General features: G+C 39.4%; 1 protein-coding gene across 2 annotated transcripts in view; it reads left to right on the top strand.

The window, feature by feature from the left end:
- Nucleotides 1–19,967, top strand: part of VWA8 (von Willebrand factor A domain containing 8) — a 194,439-nt gene that overhangs the window by 6,578 nt on the left and 167,894 nt on the right. For both annotated transcript variants that reach the window (XM_030036351.2, XM_030036352.2), the window contains exons 2-4: nt 5,231–5,308; nt 15,778–15,908; nt 18,022–18,132. In XM_030036351.2, coding sequence (XP_029892211.1) covers nt 5,231–5,308; nt 15,778–15,908; nt 18,022–18,132 — 320 coding nt within the window. The remainder of the gene's footprint in view (nt 1–5,230; nt 5,309–15,777; nt 15,909–18,021; nt 18,133–19,967) is intronic.

Raw genomic sequence — 19,967 nt, 5'->3', positions numbered from 1 at the left:
GAAAAGTTGAGGAAAAAGAAAAAACAAATCCTGGAAAGTGTCATTTCTGTTTCTTCAAAATAAGTTGGCTCTTCAAGGATGAGGGCTGACGCTTTTCTGTGCCCTTATGGAAATGTGCTGGATAAATACCAGTTAAAAGCTTTTTTTTTTTTTTTTTTTTTTCCCTCCTTTCCTCCACATTAGAATGAAATTAAGACCTGGAAATATACATCTGAATATAATATAGATTTTGAACTTTCCTCTTGCAGGTGTGATCTTATCACACAGAAATTAATGTTAGCAGAGCTTAGCACCTTCACAGTTTTAATATGCTCCTGCTGTTACTGGCTTTTGAGACCAGATGGATGGTCTGTGTACAAGTGAATGTGTAATATACCAATATGACTGTTGGAGTGTGTTAATCTCACACATATTCAGGACTAAAGAGGCCAAAAGGCAATAATTTCAGCCACCTAAAGGCTCAACGTTCCTGAAGCTTCATTGTAGTGTCTTATAAAAACCCTGATAATACAAAGATTTACACATGAGATTGGAACTGTTTCTGTTATGCATTCAAAAAACTAAACACATGTATAGATCTGTGCAGGGTGCTTTCTTTTGCTGTAGGATTTCTTTACTTAAAAATAGCCATTTAAAATTTATTAATTTCCTTCTTTTTTCTTAATGTGTTATTTCACCAGAAAAATGGCGAGTAGAAGAAATAAAACTTTTTTCTGCTTCTTAAGTTCTTAAATTGTAGTTGAGATGCAATCTGTTTATCTTCAGATATGACCAGCATTGCTGTAAATAATTTAAACAGCAGTGGCTTTTTCTTCTCAACACATAGGAAAAAATAGTAAGATTAGGGAATAGTCTTTTCTTGGGAGGGGGAGAGGAGAAGAGGGATAGTTGGTGTGATACTAGCTTTTAAATAGACCACCGGTCAAAGGTACTAAGCGCACAGTAAAGCTGCATCTTCAAGAAGCCTTGTTACTGAGATTATAACATAAAGCATCTACAGTGGGTCAGAACAAAGGTCCGTGAAGTCCTACTATTCCGTATCAGAAAACGGTGAGTAGGAGATGCTGGGGGAGAATAAAAGCATAGGGTATTCGTGCAGGGGTGCCCTGCCAAAGTGCTTTCCCTGTCTCCGGCTGCCTCCTCTGCAGCTCGGGGGCTTGGAGCTGGAGGTGGTGCCTTTCTATTCAGTAGCCTTCAGTGGACTGAGCGGAAGAAATAGGCCTGCTCACCTGAAGAGCCCTTGTCAGTTATTGTAAAAAGCAGATGTAGGCATTAATATTGTTTTCTGTCTAAAGAAGAGAGCTTATCAGGTTCAGTGCATTGCAGTTACTGACTAGCTGTGTGTGCGTGTGTGAATTGCCATTTTGCCAGAGGTGCAATTCACACCTGTCTATTCCAGCTGCAGTAGAAAGAGCTTGTTGCATGTGTTGAGGCTGGTTTCATATCTCCTTGTTTCAGAGAGTCTCTTCAGGGTCCCGTTACTGGGTCACGATCCTTATGCGCTGCCAATTTCTGACCTGTATTGCATGGGCTCTTAAACAACCTGCTTTGTATGTTGTCCGCCCCCTGAATGGGATGTCCCCCTTACCTTTTGGATTCTGGCTTATTTCTTTCATTTCAGCATCCATCTCCCTTTGTGTACATCAGGCACGGCTTGTATCCCACTGTTTCCCCCAAAGACTGTGGTACCTAAGATTACTGTTTTCTGTGTGGGAGATGAGAAACCAGGGGCACATCTTCACTGCTTGCCTAAGCACCCCTGATACAGGCTACAAAATCTCCATTGCAAAACCCTGTGTGTATAGCTTTTGTCTACAATAGTGTGGTAGTAGCTTCCAAGTGGAGTCAAATAATTTGGGATACATGTTCTCAAATTTTGAGTCTTGCTGATATAACACCACCATTTTACCAAGCAGGCTGTTGTCAGTTACTTGCCAGCTGGTGAAACATTGGAAAGAGCCTGTCCTGGATGACTCTGTCCAAAGAGTTTGGAAATGCAGTGGAAATGGAGTAACCAAACATGAGATTTTAAACAAGTACAGAAGAAACAAATGAGACAAGAAAAGATAGCCCAGGTGGAAGTGTGTGATAAGATTAGTGGGCTAATCCCCCCCGTGCTCATTTAGCTAGAAAAATAGACTCTGCTGTCTTGGTTTATTGTTGCTTAAAGTTCTATTAAACACTGCTAATATTTTTGCTTTTTGGACAGATGCAAGCTGGAGGCAACATTTGTCTCCAGGCAGCAACAAACCTGTTAAAAGCTGCATGCCCTGACTGTATGCTAGGGATTTTATATGCTCAGCTCTCTCCACATCTTGCATATAGTTCCCTCCCAGCCCATTTTTCATGAAAGTTTGTAGGGTCCATTGATGGCTGGAATATTTGTGGAATTTTTGGGCATGATTAGATGTGTTGATCAAGGGTTAGCATGTTATGGACTGACATAAATACCACCAGAAGAGATGCATTTTCCATTTTTCACCTAGACCAAACTCAGTCGTGGGGTTGGTTTTTTGGGGGCTTTTTTTGGTAGTACAGGAAATCAACTAAGGCTTTTCAGTACTGTGCCAATAAAGTAGGTACTTAAAATTCTCTCCTGTAGATGATGCCACCATTCCAATGTATTGAAAAAGTCTGACACCTTGTCGTTTCGGCATCTTGTCCCTACTGTGTTTTGGAAGACTGTGTATGCATGAAAGAGTATTTACAACTTGAGCTAAGGTGATTTAAGCTAGGAGCTAGTTAGTCATATACTCTTGTCTCATTGCATGTTGGCTGGGGAATGGTGAGAAAACTGGCACTAGTTTCCGAAGGCTATATCAGGCAACCTGCTCTTTTTAGACTGTTAAAATTCTTCTTAGCTGAGCTAATGAGAGAGGTGTCAACTGTTGCAGGAAGCAGTGGGCTCCTAGGATGTTTTCATCAACTTGGATGCATCTTGGTCAATCCTCTAGCTGTTCCCCAGTGAGAGTGATTGGAGCTGCAGCAGAAGAAAGGGAAAGGGAGATGATGCTTATGCAGTAAAATAGTTTCTCTTACTTTAAAAGTTAGAGAAGTAGGCAAAGTCCTGGGAGAGCCAAAGCCTACATTTTACTCCCTGCAGTGGATGCGTCTGTTGTCCAGTGACTTAAATTTAAGATATGTAACAGTTCGCAAAATGGGGACGAGGCCTTTAAGCCATCATGGGACTTTCTTTTGGAGTGAGTTTGAATGCTTCAGGCTGAAGAGGGCACAGTACTCTTAGGTGCATTTGAATTGCAAATTCGATGAGGGCCAGGAAATGAGCTAAAGCCCTAGACTGCTGCCTATCATAAGTTTAGCCCCAGCTCTGTTTGGGACCATTCCACTTCTTAGCTCCTGCACACATCTGCCAGGGAAGGGTGCTTAGCTCTAGCAGGGAGGGGGGGAAACTGGTTGGTGCTGCTTGTCCTCAGGACCAAGAATGAACCCTTGGTCACCTTTTATTTGGCAGTACTGCTGTTGCCTGTCTCCCACTTTCCTGGCAAGCCATTGAAACACTGTATTGTTGCATAAAATGTGGGAACTACCACCAGCTTACCGCCTTCTGCCAATATTTTAAGGGAAAAATGAGAGGCTGATTATTTGGACTTCAGGAGCAACATAAAGACTCATGTGCAGGCATGTATGTCAGGCTGTGAATCCCAGTCTTAGCATTGTTGTTAAGCCCTTAAATTTGGGAGGAAATCAGCTATAATCCTTTCTTCGCTGCTTTCTGTTTGTTGCTGTAGGTGATTCTCCTCTGGCTGCTATAAAGCTAGTGCTAAATGTGTAACCTCTCGCATGGATTGTGTGAGTCATGTCAGAACCTGGGTATTCTCATTCCTGTGAGATGAGTGCAAAACTAGAGTCACTGCTGACTGGAAGGAGAGCTGCTGTATGTATGGGAGTAGTTTTAGTTGCCCCTGTTAAATTGGACAAGCTTCCTCTTCAGCATCTCCCTCTCTGGTTCCAGCATTGGTCTTCTGAACTCTTTGACTCCTTACCCAGTGCTGGAGATTAGGCAGCCGTAGACTGGGTCCTCTTGGATGGAGCAGGACAAGGTGCAGATCTACAGAGGGATTTTTAGAGTTGGATCTCATTTGTGGGCTATGTACTTTCTGCATCTCATTTCTGAGAAGAGCACAAGAAACAGTTTCAAAACTTGGCCTCGATTCATGCAAAGGTAGTGTAATCAAAGTGCTGTGGCAAAACTTGCAGCCCTGTGCAGCAGTCTTACTCCAGTAATACTCTCTGTCCTCGTTCATGTACTACAGTGCCTGTTGGGCAGCAAAGGTGGTGTTATCTTCAGCAACAATAATGGAAAAAACATCATTTTACTAGTCATCTTAGTTTCATGGTCCTAATACTTTTGAACTCATTTGCATGGCCCAGATGGTCTCTTGAAAAAAATAAACTTTTGAGTTTGTTACCAGTCTGCAGTTCATTTTGTTTGGCTTCACGAATTTTGGGTGTTGTGCTGTTTTTCTGTGTGACCACCACCGCCTTGGTGCTCGCCCATTTCCTGGCTGTAAAGTAGATTTCACTTCTGATTTCCACAATAAAGTACACAGGGCATGCCCTGCAATTTAATTCAAGCCTGTGGTTGCAGAAAGACAGATAAGACAAGCGGATCCTAGTAGGAGACCGGTAAATAAAGTGGCCAGGTGCTTTAGTTTTGGTGAAATCCAGAGCAAGAAATGCTTGAGACCTCTCAAACCTTGGAAAGGTGGCAGGTTCTGCAGCCAGACAGTCAGAGGGTGCAGGAAGGGCCCACTGATGTGAATAAGTTGTTTTGTGCCTCTGACAGATACTGTTTCAGGCTGCTTGAAAACTCAGGAAAATCATCACCCCTACAAGTGTTTCTCACTGCTAGTTCTGCAGACAAACAGGCTAAAGATTAAATTTTGATAAATCAATGATGGTAGCTGGAATGGGGTTCTACAGTGAGCTTGTATTCCAGAGCTCCCAATGAAGTGAGGTATGGTTATAACAACAGCAACAAAAGAAAAAAGTCAAGGAATATTAATTAAATGTAAATTGTCCTGGTACCTGATCTATTGAAAAGCAGCAGAGCCTAATTAGTAAACTAATAGTTCTCAAGCACATTACAGGCTGCTTTGAACACACAGCCAGACTTACCACAGCAGGCCTATGATATAAACTTTAATATAAAGACATTAAACGCTTTAAAAGTATCTGGGAACTAAACCACTTCTTTTATCTTTTTTAGGTGATACTGTCACTATTGGAGATGTGTCTTTTAAACTCAAAACACCGAAGAACCCAGAACTTGTTCCACAGAACTACAGTAAGAATCTGCTTTCCTTTCGAATGAGTTTCAAGGCTTTATTCAAAAAACTTCTACTCACTGAAGTCACCCCACTGACTTTACTGAAATTATCTGAGAAATATGTTTTGAAAAAGCATGCAATTTGGGGAAGGCTATCTTTGCTGAGTTCTTTACTATATCTCTGGTTCAGCCGGTTATATAGGAATCCCTTAACTTTAAATTAACTTGTCCCATTGGTCAGTGGGACAGTAAAAGGGTCATTTGTGATTGTTTAAATATTTTGTTCAAAAGGGGTCTCATCCAGCAATTACTTCTAAAAATAATACAGTAATCTCAAATGGTTTGCTTATAAAACTGTAGCAGTTTAAAATTATCATTCAGTTGCAGTATGATTATATGTCCTAGGAGTTTTCGGCTGTACGGCAGATGTATGGTGTTTTTCTACTGTGATATTTAGTATTCCCAGATTGTCACGTTATTATCGTCAGCAAACATACAGATCTTTGCAATCCATCAAGTTAATGAGAAGTCAATTGCGTAGTGATAAAAAAATGCTATCAGATACTTACAAAAGACACAGCCAATTATGCACATTAACAATGGGCATACATGTACTTACAATTAATTCACATTATGTTTTGATACCTTATTAAAAATGCCACATATTTGCAGCCATCCACATTTCCTCTTTGTTGAGAATACATGCTTCTTGAGCTTTTCCTTTTGTACCGTGGATCAGCAAGTGAATCATGTTTTCGTTGTGGCATTTCCTAGGGCAGTACGGGCCAACTATTTCCTGAGGTTCCAAAATGATGAGTTGCCATTTGGTCAGCACTTTCACATGTAGGCTGCTGGATGTCTGAATTTAAATTACACGCACACCCCGCCCCCCACGCCCAACAACTGATTTTTCCACCCAGATAAATTTTCAGACCAAAACCAAGCACACATGGCATTCTAAAGGGATATATAAGTCTTATACTACTCTTAGACAGGGCCAAGCATTGAGAACGCCCAGTGACTGTCATTGCTGGGCTTGCGAGGTTCTACAGCTGGAAACTGAGTGTAGTAATTCACTTCAAGTGAATTTGATTTCCAACGTGTCTAAATTCTTTCCATGACATTTTGAAGCAGATACCAAGAAAACTGCTGGGGTGCTGAGTTTTTTAATTTTTGTTTATTCTTTTAGAAGGATGGCATTGATAATATCAACAGTAGACTTGCCACTACACAGCTGGCAGGATGGCAGGTAACTGCTGGGAGAGAGATACCGAGGGCAAGAGGGAAGTTACAGGTGTACAGGGAGTGCTACTGGTACAGTATCAGAAAGGGCAGGAGCTGCTGTGTGGTTTATATTGTTGTGTTCTTAGGCAATAGTACTTCAGGTCATCAGACAGGCTTTAGGTGGCCCTGCTTGAGCAGAAGAGTGGGACAAGATGACATCCAGGGGTCCCTTCCAAGCTTAACCGTTCTGTGTTTCTGTGATTCCTGACTTTGTAGTAACTGTGGGATAGCAGACCTGTGTTACTATTGACCTGTTTAGATTACTGTTTCTTAACTCTACTCTGACGTGCAATATTTCTTCTGAAATGTTTGTCCTTTGAGAGGTGTAGGAGGAATATAGAATCATAGAATGGTTTGGGTTGGAAGGAACTTTTAAAGATCATCTAGTCCAACTCCCCCTGCAATGAGCAGGGACATCTTCAACTAGATCAGGTCGCTCAGAGAGCAGCAATATAGAGAGGAAGATTTTGTTTGCTTTCAGTCCTTGACTAGAGTCAAGTCTGCGAGTAGTCTGGTAGGGCAGATCGCTGATCTGCATCTGGATCCTATACCCCCGTAGGCATCACACTGTGGCGCTTTCCTACCAGGTGATCTAAGGTACCAAAGATACCCAGTGCCATCTGTCAGCCCTTGCTGTTGTGGGGTAGCCCATGTGGAAACGGTTTCTGTTTTGGACTGTAATGACAATTCCCACACTTCATGAGTTCTCTGGGAATGCAGCCAAACAGTTGAGAAATGCTGCTCTGCATTATTACTTTTTATAGCTTCTAAAATGATAGATGTTTGCTTTTCATCATTTATTTTGTATGCCTATTTTCTCATTTTTGTCATGAAGCAAGGACATCAGTTGTCTATGTCAACGACTAATGTGATCTGCTTCACTTCTTTACATTTCTTGTAGACTGTTTTGCTTTTTGGTTTTCTGTACTGTACCAAATGTGTTAATTTGGGAAAGTAAGAGAATTATGAAAACATTTGGTAGAATCAGAGATTCTTCTAGTTAACGATTATAAGAAGGAAAAAGTAATTGAAAACTAATCTGATAGCAAAACGTTATTAAACATGGAAGTGTACAGAATGGTGGGATCCTAGCTAAAATCTGATACTGCAACTAAAAGTGAAATTTATTAGCACATATTAAGTGTATTATTAGTTGTATCTTTTTTTTTTTTAATAATCATGACTGAAAGGAGCCTCTGTCATGCTTGGGATACTGTTGTTCATCAGTATTCATGTACTTACAGTAGGATTACATAAGGTACAAAATTTTGCTTTTAAATCTAAATATTAAATTAGTTAAAATTAAGTAGGGTAGAATATTCATGTATTTAGTAGCAGAAAATCCATTTCAAATACTTCAGTACAATTTCTTTGTATATTTAAATTGAGGAAATTTTTTTATCCCTTAGTGCTTAAGTTCTATGGTTAAGTTACTGTGGAAAACAAAGATATATTCCTCTAGTGAAATTAAGTAGATTGTATTGGCTTCATGTCAATTATCTCCTCTTTGTGAGGCATTTAGAGAGTATGTGCATTACTTAAGATATTCTTTCTTGCTTTAAGAGTACTTTTTGTTTTGCTGCGTGAATGACTGCTGTAGATACAAGATCTCTTGTTGTGAAATAGATGAACGTAATTGCATATTTATACTCATCTATAAACTGAAATATTACATATTTTGAAATTTTACTATAGTAAATAATATTACATTTAAATGACCAAGATATTTACCTGATTTCTTTTAAACTAAGACTAGAAATAATTTGGTCATCCACTTAAGTGGGAAATATCCCTGAAAAGGTCTCAGACATTGTAATGTTTGCAGTGGAGCAAAAACCGAGAGGAGGGAATTGAAGCAGTTGCAGTTCATTTACTAGTACTGCATATGATACTGTTTTCTAGCTCATCGTTTGTGTAGAATAGAATGTTTCTGCTTTTGTTATTCTGCCAGATAAAAGCCATGTTAAAATGCAGTGATGTTGAAAGTGCCTATCTATAATTTACAGCAAATTTTAGGATGTTACAACTTATTCTAAACTCAGCATTGTTATTCCAGGCTTAAAAATAGCCTTAAAAATCTGAAAAAAATTGTATCATGGAATGTAAATGTATTAAGTACCTACAAAACTTTAAATTTGTCATTTTGTCACATAATTGATACCAAAATATTTCATTCTTTGTGTTACCAGATTAAACTGATTTCTAACTCCTTTATTGAACCTTGTTACCTTTTGCAGAAAAAGATAGGATGGGTACTGCTGGTTACCTTATGTTTTCATGTCTTTGCTTTTCAGGTTTTATGCTAGGTACCTATCAAGTTCTGTATGAAGTACTCCATTTTGTGTGTTAATGTAAAATATTAATTTGTTTTGCTGTTGTTGGCAAATGGCTTTTTCTCGGAAGGTGATAATTAAAGGTACATAAAATCTGAATTGTTCTTATTTTTCTTTTTATAAGTGACAAGTAAAAATGAGTCATACACAAGGGAATTTTGTTAATGGGATTTCTGTCATAACTGTGTCTGGCACATTCTAGAAAGAGGGCACTTATTTTTGCACTGCTTGTTCTTTTATCAGTAAAAATAAAACCTACATTTTTAAAATATCACCATGCCTGAAAAGCACGATTGTTTCTTTAATTATACTTTGGAGAAACTTTGTATGGCTTTCCATGATATTTTAGATCTAAAATGGAATTGTGAGAACACACATGATTTTTTTATATTTTATTTTTATGTTGAGTTCATGTCAGTGCACTGCTTTTGTTAATGGTTTCTGGAAATTTTATGAAAATGACAATGTACCTGATATTTCATCTATTTATTAATCTTGACAAAACAATTCCTAACATAGCTCTCCCAGGACACTTTGTTCAATGATGGCAAATCCTCGTTAAGGCAGGAAAAGGGACGTTCTTTTGCAATAGCATGTCGGCTTTGCTGCTCTCTGAAGGTGCAAGTGCATTTGGGGCTTTGGCTTGTAGTCATGTTACATGCAACTGCATTGAACTGTGGAAGATTAATTTCAAACCATGTGTGGTTTTGTGCCAGGTCTCCTGAGTCTGAGCACTTTCCCCAGTGTGTGATCAAAAGTGAAGTGCATGTATACAAGGGGTTAAGTGATAAATCCTGTTAGTTTTGTCAGTTGAGATATATGGAAGACCAATTATTGTGAGGAATTTAAGCAGAAGGTTTGTGCCTGTAACAATGAAATACAAAAAAAGTAGCACTAAATGGATTTCTGTGCCTGAAAGGGAGTTGTTTTAATGTTGAGGAAATTGGGGTTATTTCTCTGTAGTAGGCTCAGTGGTGCCAACAGTTGCTGTTGTTCTTCACCTGAAAGATCCGCAATTGCCTTAACAGTAAGACACGTCTGTGTCCTTCTCCCAAAATAGTATGCACCACGTGCAGAAGCAGGCACAAGCGTGTGTGTTCAGTTATTGCTCAAAGTAAGTTCAGATCTGTGCTGGAACGTGTGTTCGTTCTTCTTTCTGTTAACTTTAAATCTGAGTGTCAGAGTGCAACGCGTTACAGAGACAGGTTGTATTGCAGCATGACTGTAATTTTGTGCTAACAAAGACTTTTGTCATTACATTTTTTCTTTCCTAGCCTAAGGAAAGATGTCTGTTGTCAGAAATGGTGATTATTTTAGCAGTTTGAGTTTTCACGTAGGCTTGCAACTGATCTGCTACTTGGCTCTTACCACCTAATCCAAAATCTGAAATAGTGGGGTTTTTGTCAGTAGAGCTCTGAACGTTTTACACCATGATCCCTGTTTTGTCTATACCGAGAGCGAGGCGCAGGGAGGCACAGGGACATGGAAACCTACAGCGGAGGTCTGGGTTGGAGCTCAGGGAGTTGTCTGCACTGTTCCTTGTGTCTCAAAGCAGGGTCAGCTGAATCCGAACCGTTCCTGAGAGGTGTTTGTCCTCCTTGTTCTTAAAATCTGCTGGTGACGTAGATTCCAGAACCTCTCTGCACACTTTACTCCAGTAATTAACCATTCTTTTGTGAAAAAAAGCTTTTTCTGGTGCTTCATTTGGATGTTTTTGGACTTTTTTTCTAGTTCCCTGGGACTTGTTCTGTCTAGCATAACCATGATGTACAGATGACTTTTTTCTTCACTGTGATTCTGTCTTGCATATTGGAAAACGGTTGTTATGATTTCCAGTCATTCATTTTCTAGACTGAGTTCCAGTTTCTTTTGATAATTCTTCTTGCTCTTTTCTAGAACCTCTTGAACTTTTTGGTGCTGGACTGAGCCGTTGCGCTCAAAAGCAGATACAGTATCTCCCTCCAGTTGGAGTCTGAGCTACAGATAAACTGCTCTGGCTATGTATTTCCCCTGCGAGTTGTACATCCAGCTAAGAATAGTTTCATTTATTCCATGTTTATATGTCACTAAGAGAAACTTAGTCTTCTGATTCCCATTCACGGTTCCTTCCAGAAAGCTATTTGGTTTTACGTGATTCCTTTATATTCTCTTTTCATTTATACTCACATGGAGAAACATGATTTACCTATGTAGATCTTAGAACTTCTTGTGAAGCAATCGACTTGGAGGAATTAATGATAAGTGAGTTGAAGTAACTTCCCCCTTTCTAAGCCCCTGCAAAGACTTGCAACTTGTTGCCTTACCACCGCAAGAGCAAACATTTTTGGAATGAAGACTGTTTCTGTGAAAAATTTATGAGGAAAAATAGTTATTCCAGTGAAAACTGTCTATGATGTAACCACGTTATGAGACTTTGAAAACTCTTTGGGCTCTGTGCATCAGCATAGAATTGGAAGAGCAGCAGTGTTTCACTTGCGAAGGGCTAAATGAAAGCAGGCCGCATAGGAGTGCCTCCTCTTCGCCTTGGCCATGCTGCCTCCTTCACCGTGTCCCTGGGCAGCTCACACTCTTCCTTCATTGTCCCTCAGCCTGAACAAGCTGTGAAATAAGCCTCAGTGAGCTCAGGGTTTTTTTTAACATTTTCCCTTTTTGAAATGTGTTTATGTTTTTAGACAAAGGCCTCCATCCTTGTCCCCTTCTTTCTCAAAACGTATGTTACGGCAGCCGCCCCTGTGCTGGATGTACTGCAAACTGCTGTGGAAAGGACCCCCTCGGTCATCGGACGAGAGGGAGATCTTTTTTTCCCTCGTGAACTTTTGCCTCTCCTGATAAAAGGAGCTGGTCTCAGACCCTGAACATGCACTGTAGCAAAGGTTCAGGGTATGCAGAGGTCTTTTTTTATTCTGTTGAAAATTATAGTTATTGATCTTTTCTAAGTGCCTGTTGGTTATTATGTGATTGACCACACTAGAGTCATACAGGGACACGAGCTCTAATGCATTTTGTACCACATCTGGAATAGATATTCTTGGGAATCAGTTCATTTAACTGTCTGAACAGTGGGAAGAGGTAGGTGTCTCCTTCATTTATGGGATTTCTTCTGTAGGAGGGACACAAGGACTTGCCAGCAGATACTGTCTGCTATCGCTAGTGAATCTTACGGCTTTAGTGAGTGTAGCATGTGCCAAGAACTCAAGTATGAGTGAACTGGAAAATTTCCGAGGCTAGCATAGCCATTTCGGTCTTGGTTTTATCAAAAGCTGATTTGTGGATCAAACAAGAGCAGCTGCTGCATTTGCTTCAAAAAGCTATCTACAACATTTTCTTCTTATTTGGGGATTTCTCCATTCAGCTTCAACTGCTCACTTTACAAAATGTTTGTGCAGATTCTGCTAGGTATTGTCCTACTTACCACGTATTACAAAGCAATAGAATTTCTTTCACTGGCTATCCTTGATACACAGGAATAGCAAATTGTAGCACCGACTACACTCCTGCATGTGCCAGATGGTGTCTTTGAGAATACACTGCAGAGGCTTCCTACGCACCATCCTGCAGATTAAGAGTATAGGGCCAGCTACTCAACTACTGCAAATCAGCAGAGTGCCACTAAACAGATTGTGCAAACCCAGTTTGCATTAGATGCTATCTGACTCATGGGATAATTAATAAAAATTGCTGTAATATATATGCTGATGCTTTTTTCAGCTAATTTGCCCCGTCTTCTAAATGTCATAGAAAATGATTATATGGTGCTTGTAGTAAAGTTAATACACAGTACTTGAACAGGGAGGAATTTTTTCAAGTCATGTTAGAGAAAAAAAAGCTTTGCGACGCAGATACCATGGTACCAGTAGTCTAAATATATAGAAATAATATACAACATACTGTGTATGTGCATCTGAAGTTGCTTTTGAAAAGCATATTGTGCTTTGGAAACAGTTTATGCAGCATAGACTGCATGTACAAAGAACATTTTATATTCTTCTGATTTTAGAAGGATGTAACTGGGAAACTGAAGTAGGTTTAATATCTGGAGCGATGTACCGATATTATATGTTAGAATAGAAGGAACTGACAAGTGGAAGCTGCTGTCATGACAGTTCACCTTAGGGAATGCTTGCTTTGAATTGTTGGCATTATTTGTAACAGGCTTCCTTTCAGCGAGTTTGCAGATGGTCAGCGTGCTGACTTTGTGACTGAAAACATGTATTATAGTTGATCCAGCTGTAATCTGTCTGTATGTTAGGAGAATGATGTGAATGGTGAAGGAATGAAACCATTTTCTAGGAAATGCATCAATAAGGAGTTATCTTTTGTGTTTTCTCAAAAAAAGCAAAGTTAGGAAATTATAGGAGACTTTTAAAAGTTGCATTTTTCATATTAGTATTTCCGAGTAAATTTGGATTGTTTAAACACAGTGACAGGAATATGTGCCCTTTAATTCCTTAAGGTTTGCAGGGGAATCTCATTCCTAAGATTTTAGATTTTTTGAATGCTGTACACTCATATTCTCTTTTACATGACAGTTCGTCTTGCAGATGCTGCCGAATGTTCTTAAATCTTGTTTCTATTTATGGTACCGCTTTTAAGTCTGACCCAAGTTTTTTCCTGAGACCATCCTAAAAATAAAAAAGATAGCTACACATATTAATGTGAATTACACCAGAGGCATTTGTTAGTCATGCTGTGTCAAAGCTGTTTTTGCCATGCTTCTAGTGCATGACTTCTGACATGAAAGAATTCAGTGTTTCAGCAAGATTTCCAAGCTTATTTGTCCACTTTAAGTAAAGTAACTTTTTTTTGGGGGAAAGCTATTATAAAAATACACTACAGGCACATTGGCAAGTTCATACAGCAGGTAGAAGTAATAATGGATCTGCCTTGTGCCTCTCAGTGAGATCTCTGGCTTGCAATTTTAATAGTACCTTTAATATAACACTTTTTATTTGTGTGGTGCTTTCAAATTACCATACCTGTCCAGTAGCAAAGTTTGGACAAAGCAGTTCTTCTGGTGTGATGTATTACTCTGTATTTCCGAAAGAGTATATGTAATAGGAACTTCCTTAATTTTCTTGAAAATCTCATAGAAAGGAACATGTTATTCTCTGTGGGGAATTTATTTGCATTTGGCCTGTTGTGTGTGGTACGTGTGATGTGCATTGCTTTTGGAAAACAATATTGCAGCGAAGAAGAAGAAAATATTTTTACATTCATATGACCTTACCGTACCATATATGAAAACTAATCCTGGGCATGCTAATGACAGTTGTTTAGAAAACAAACCAAAACAAAAAAGCAAACCTGAAATGTTTATTTACAATTAATCTGATAATCCTAATGCATAGATTGCTCACCTATGTGTGTATGCTATTCCTGTTCATATTGGTGGTAAGAATACAGTAGATTTCTCTGGAAGCAGAAGAAGATTTCAAATGGTTTGTTTTCCTGAGTGCCAGACCAAAACATTCAGTTAAAATTTTTGATAAAGTTTTCCTTAGCCCCCTTTATGCTTGAAAAATCTTCCTCGAATCTCATACAGTCATTTAATACTGTTTCCTTGATCTTACAAAAATGAATTTTAATTCTGGTATACAAAGTTTCAACAGTGAACTGAAACCCCTCAGAACTGAGGGGCACTATTGCTTGCCATCCTTAACTCTGCCCCGCACCTACTGCCTCCCCTGTCTCAGGAAAACTGATGTAGAACCGAGGCTTGTTTTTTTTAAATTTTGGCTTCTGATTGCAACCAGGAATCACACTGAAAAAAGGTAAATAACCAAGTATTAATTTGAAGATTTTATCACCTCTTGCTCCTCTCTTACTGTACTTCAGCATCCCAGATACCACCCTTGAGGCTCCAGCCTCAGACCTCATCATCGGTCTTGTCAGATTGTTCTGAAAGCAACCATATACATACATGCATACATAAATCTTCCTCCTGGCTTGCTTGTGTTCTCCTTCTCCTCCTGCACTAGTGCTTTTTGCTTGTGCCTGAGAAAGAGCCAGGCTTTGCTGGGGGGTATGTAAAGGAGTATTCTGGGGATAGAGCGATGTACGGCGGTGGGAATGGTGCCCCTCCTTCAGTGTGCTCTTTCTGCGTGGTGCTTTCCAGTGCTGCCAACATTTCCATATGTGTGATAAAGGTTTTAGTTTAATTATAATTAAGTTATTGCTTTTTAAAATAATAAGGGTATGGTATTCTTAATAGAAATAAGTGGATCTGCTTTGAGTTGTTTTTTATTACGATTTTGGAAGCTGCGTGGTATTGATGTAGTGATGTTGCAAGGTTTGCATTTCCTTGGTAATTTAATTCTGTGGTTTATTGTGTCAAAATGTAAAGAGGAATGCAGTTGTCTTTTAAAAAAAAAAATATACTGTGCTTGCACATGACTAATGTTCAGGGACATATGTAATTTGTTATTTTCTTAAAGTTCATGATGCACAGAAGCATCGGGATATAGGATGGATAAATATTTTCCAAATTATCAATAATGTATCTATATTATATTAACTGATGCTGAGAAACCCACTCAACATTGGGTAATAAAAAACAGTCTTTGCATCGATCAGTTTAATGTGAATTGAGAATCAACTTTTTTTTTTTCTGTTTTTTGTGGGGTTTTTTTTTGAAGGATGAAGTTGGGCAGAGAAAAAGGCAATGGGTAAGATAGGTATATAAACTTATATGTAAATTAAGTAATCTAATATAAACTGTGTGTGGAATTCCCTGCTTTTCAGCTATCTGGCTTTAGGGCAGCACATCTTTGTGTCTTTGTTTTGGAGATAAGAACAAAAAAATGTGTGAACGGCCAGGTATCTAACACTTTTCAAAATCAAATAACGTGTTCTTATCTTTGTGTTTCGAAGTGACAGATTCTTTGGCCCAGTCTGTAGTCTACCATTTAAGATGGATAATGCAGAAAGATCTTCTTGGCCAAGATGTCTTCCTTATTGGTCCTCCTGGGCCTCTCCGGCGATCTATTGCCATGCAATATCTGGTAAGTATGTTGGTTTAAGTTCTTGGAGACATAGTAATGTCAGTTAGTCATTCTTCTACTAGCCAAATCGTAAAAGGTAGTCCTAGAAAATCTTACAGCAAGCTACTTAGGAGGTAAATAAGTTTTTCATAAATGTGCTTTCCAAAGTTCAGTTTTTGTTATGGACAAATAGAAAGTACAGACATTTTAATACATGTTTTTCTGCTTAAACTCGGGGGGGGAAGATTTGGAAAACTGTGTTGCCATATGCTATCACAAATGGAGAAACAGTTTGTTCTAGGCATTATGTATGTTAGAAGATTAAGATATCTGCCTACTGTTACAGACAACAGATCGTTTTTGCTTCATTATATAAAAAAAAGAAACGAAGGAGAGGATTTGGGAGAGGAGTGTTCTGAGAAACATTTGGGAACAGTTACCGCGAGTGATTAGAAAGAGTAGATGTATGCATGATCCTCTCTTGGAATGCGGGAATGACTTACCTACGTCCATCTGCATGAACTGTGGCAGCAGCAAGTGCAAAATTTCACGTTTAAATTGTCAGTGCTCTTACGTGATCAGGAAGAGGGGTTGTCTGCCCGAAAAGGTGATGTGGGTAGGACTTTGTCTGCCATGAGCTCTGTCTAGAATCTGGTTGGGCAGAAGGATCACAAATGGAAGTGTATAAACAGTTGTCACAAAGATCAGCCAGTCCTTTAAAAATCAAAAGATACTAATTCAAAGACTAGCTCTTAGACATGAAGCACACAGGAGAAAGGTGCAAGATTTTGAACTTTGGAAAGGAGAGCAAAGACTTCTTAATTCAGCAAACTAGATATGTGACTTGATAGCTTGATGCATTCCTTAAAATAAATGGGAAGAGTTTGGTATAACCTAAAAAGAGGACTTGGGAAACACCTGATATCGAGGCACGGGACATGGAATGTGTCTTGCTATTTTTATCACTGTTTGTATGCACCTGAGCTATATTAGAAAGGCTGCAGCTTACTGTTTCAATGCCATGCCAAACAATTACCTGAAGGCTGGTCTTTGCATGTGAGCTGATACATGCTGTGGGCCCTTTAATGAAGCTATGTAAGCTTGGAAAACTTTTATCTGCTGTTGCTGAAAGCTACTACTATGTGTTCATACACAGGTCTAGTTGTTGAAGAAAACTGTCCTGTGTTTCACCTTCTGTTTTTTTCCTTTCATTATAAGAAATACTCTACCTTCAGCATAAAGGAATTGGTGGCTTTGTAACCAACAGGCACTTAAAAAGTAGAAAGGAAATAATTTTCATGGGGTTTTATATCTTTGCTTGATTTTTTTCATACAACTATAGTTAAAAGCTGCCTCTTAAGAGAGATCTGTTAAATATATCATACTTTTAATTGAGGGGTAAGGGCTAAGAGCATCACAGCATGAATCTCTTTCCTAGTAGAACACATGATAACTCAGATATGGAAGTAGCAGGAACATCAGGTATAAATACATGGGGGACTTTTTTTTCCTTTAACATAGAAAATTCTCTATATACCTCATACTGAATCAAAATAAACAAAACAATAACCCAAGGGTTCTGATTTTTTAAATAGTCTATAATTTTACAGATGCAGACTGCATCTCATGACATTAAAGGGAGAGAGGATGAGAACAGTATAGTTCATCAGTGTACTGGCAAAGCATGTGCAGGTAATAATCACAACTGTGTCACAGTGTAAGTGTTACTGAACAGTGAGAGTTGAAGCTTTTCAATCTTTTATGGTAAACTTTTGATTTTTATTCATGACTTGCAGATGCTGATTGTTTTTCAGAGTCCAGAACCAGAAGATTAACTTACAGGATGTTACAGATGTTCAGTGGAAAGAATATATAGCTGGTTATTATGGTTTTAGAACAGGTTTGGGGAAAATAAAAGTTTATTGAGCAGAAATTCAAACCATTTTGTTTGAAGCAGAACACCCTGTAAACATTTTAAAAATAAGAGATATTAGATTTTGTTTGGAGTTATTTCAGATCACTACGATGCTGCCTTGAGCTCTTTTGTACAATTATACCACTAGGCCTATTGTTGAAGTTCACTTACTGGGGTTATAGTCTTATTTTTGTAATAACTTTAGACTATTGTCCACAGGAGCTAACAAAGCGGGAGGTTGAATATATCGCGCTATCAAGGGACACCACAGAAACTGACCTCAAACAGCGACGCGAGATCCGAGATGGTAGTGCTTTTTATCTTGATCAGGCAAGTTCCAGTCACACACCACCTAATTATTGTTACCAAGTAGTTTGAAGGAAGTTGTGGTTTATATGATGAAAAATTAGTATGTGGATTACAGACTTGACTGACATGTTTCTGATGCAGTTAGAAAGTCTCATGTAACAGTCTCGATCTCATTATTACCGAAAATGTTATCTTTACCCAAATCCAAGATTACTCTGTCTCTTAAGAGTACTACAGGTTTGATTTAGGCAGACTGTTTTTGATATGCTTCTGGAACGAGGAGTGAGATCCATTCTGTGCAAGTTAGACAAGCACTTTTCTTGGTGTGTCTCTTACCTAACACTTTTAGCACATTAGATGTATTCCTGAAGTGAATCTTCTGATCTAGTTTCATTGAAAAAGAGTCTAGTTCATGTATTTTAAGACTGCTCTGTGTTGTGAAACTAAGGCACAGTAAATGGAGACAACTGGGAGATTTGATTTGAAAGCTCACTGCTGATCTGGACTAAAATAATGATTTAAGCACTCCTGCCATCAGTATTGCGCCAACTCATTAGCTGATTTGGTACAACCATAGAGTGACTTAGGTTAGGTAAGATTTCTCTTTGTAAGCTATCGATGGCATGTCTCCCTTTTGATTATGCAGGTAAAATATATGCTTCATTTACAATGTCTGTTTTCCTAGATACCTAAAATTTGTATACAAGTTAGGTTCTAATTAAATAGGGTGGGTCAGTTCCTCTGATGTAGTGTGAATTTAAATGTGTTATCTAAAACAGTTTTCAGTTGGTGATGCTATAGAGGTTAATAATATCACTATCATGCAAGTGATTTGTGGGTGGAAAGGGAGATAGGAAGAGGAGAGGAATAAGAACCTGAGAGCTTTGTTCTCTGTTTTAAAGAAATATTTCCCCTTTTTTCTTTCTTTTTTTTTTTTTAATTCCCAATGATCTCTTCTTTCAGTCTCCAAAGTTTAAAGAACGCTTAAACAGATTTTCCTGAAACCACAATAAATGACTTTGAGCAATGGAAGAGCCTCAGAATGAGGGATAACAACTAACCTAAATAATTTTTTTTTTAGTTACTTCTAGGACTTCAAATTACGCTTATGTATTGGGTTTGTGTGGCAAGGTTTTGGTAGCGGGAGGGGACGTTACAGTGGTGGCTTCTGTGAGAAGCTGCTGGAAGCTTCCCCTGTGTCCGACAGAGCCAATACCAGCTGGTTCTAAGATGGACCCGCCGCCGGCCAAGGCCGAGCCAATCTGCGATAGTGGTAGCACTTCTGTGATAACATATTTAAGAAGGAAAAAAAGTTGCATGGCACATAGCAACTGCAGCCAGAGAGAGGAGTGAGAACATGTAAGAGAACCAACCCCGCAGACCCCCAGGTCAGTGAAGAAGGAGGGGAGGAGATACTCCAGGCGCCGGAGCAGAGATTCCCCTGCAGCCCGTGGGGAAGACCATGGTGAGGCAGGCTGTCCCCCTGCAGCCCAGGGAGGTCCACGGGGGAGCAGATATCCACCTGCAGCCCAGGGAGAGAGGAGCCCACGCCGGAGCAGGTTTGGTGGCAGGACTTGTGACCCTGTGGAAGGGACCCACGCTGGAGCAGTCTGTGCCTGAAGGACTGCAGCCCAGGGAAGGGACCCACGCTGGAGCAGTTCGTGAAGGACTGCACCCCGAGGGAAGGACTCACGTTGGAGAAGTTCATGGAGGACTGTCTCCCGTGGGAGGGACCCCACGCTGGAGCAGGGGAAGATTGTGAGGAGTCCTCCCCCCGAAAGGGGATGAAGTGGCAGAGACATGTGATGAACTGACCGTAAACCCCATTCCCCATCCCCCTGCGCCGCTGGGGGGTT

This window comes from Aquila chrysaetos, chromosome 14, assembly GCF_900496995.4.
Source record: "Aquila chrysaetos chrysaetos chromosome 14, bAquChr1.4, whole genome shotgun sequence".
In the NCBI taxonomy this organism is placed as follows: Eukaryota; Metazoa; Chordata; class Aves; order Accipitriformes; family Accipitridae; genus Aquila; species Aquila chrysaetos.
Note: the sequence above shows the minus strand (reverse complement) of the source record. Positions and strands in the feature narration are given on the sequence as shown.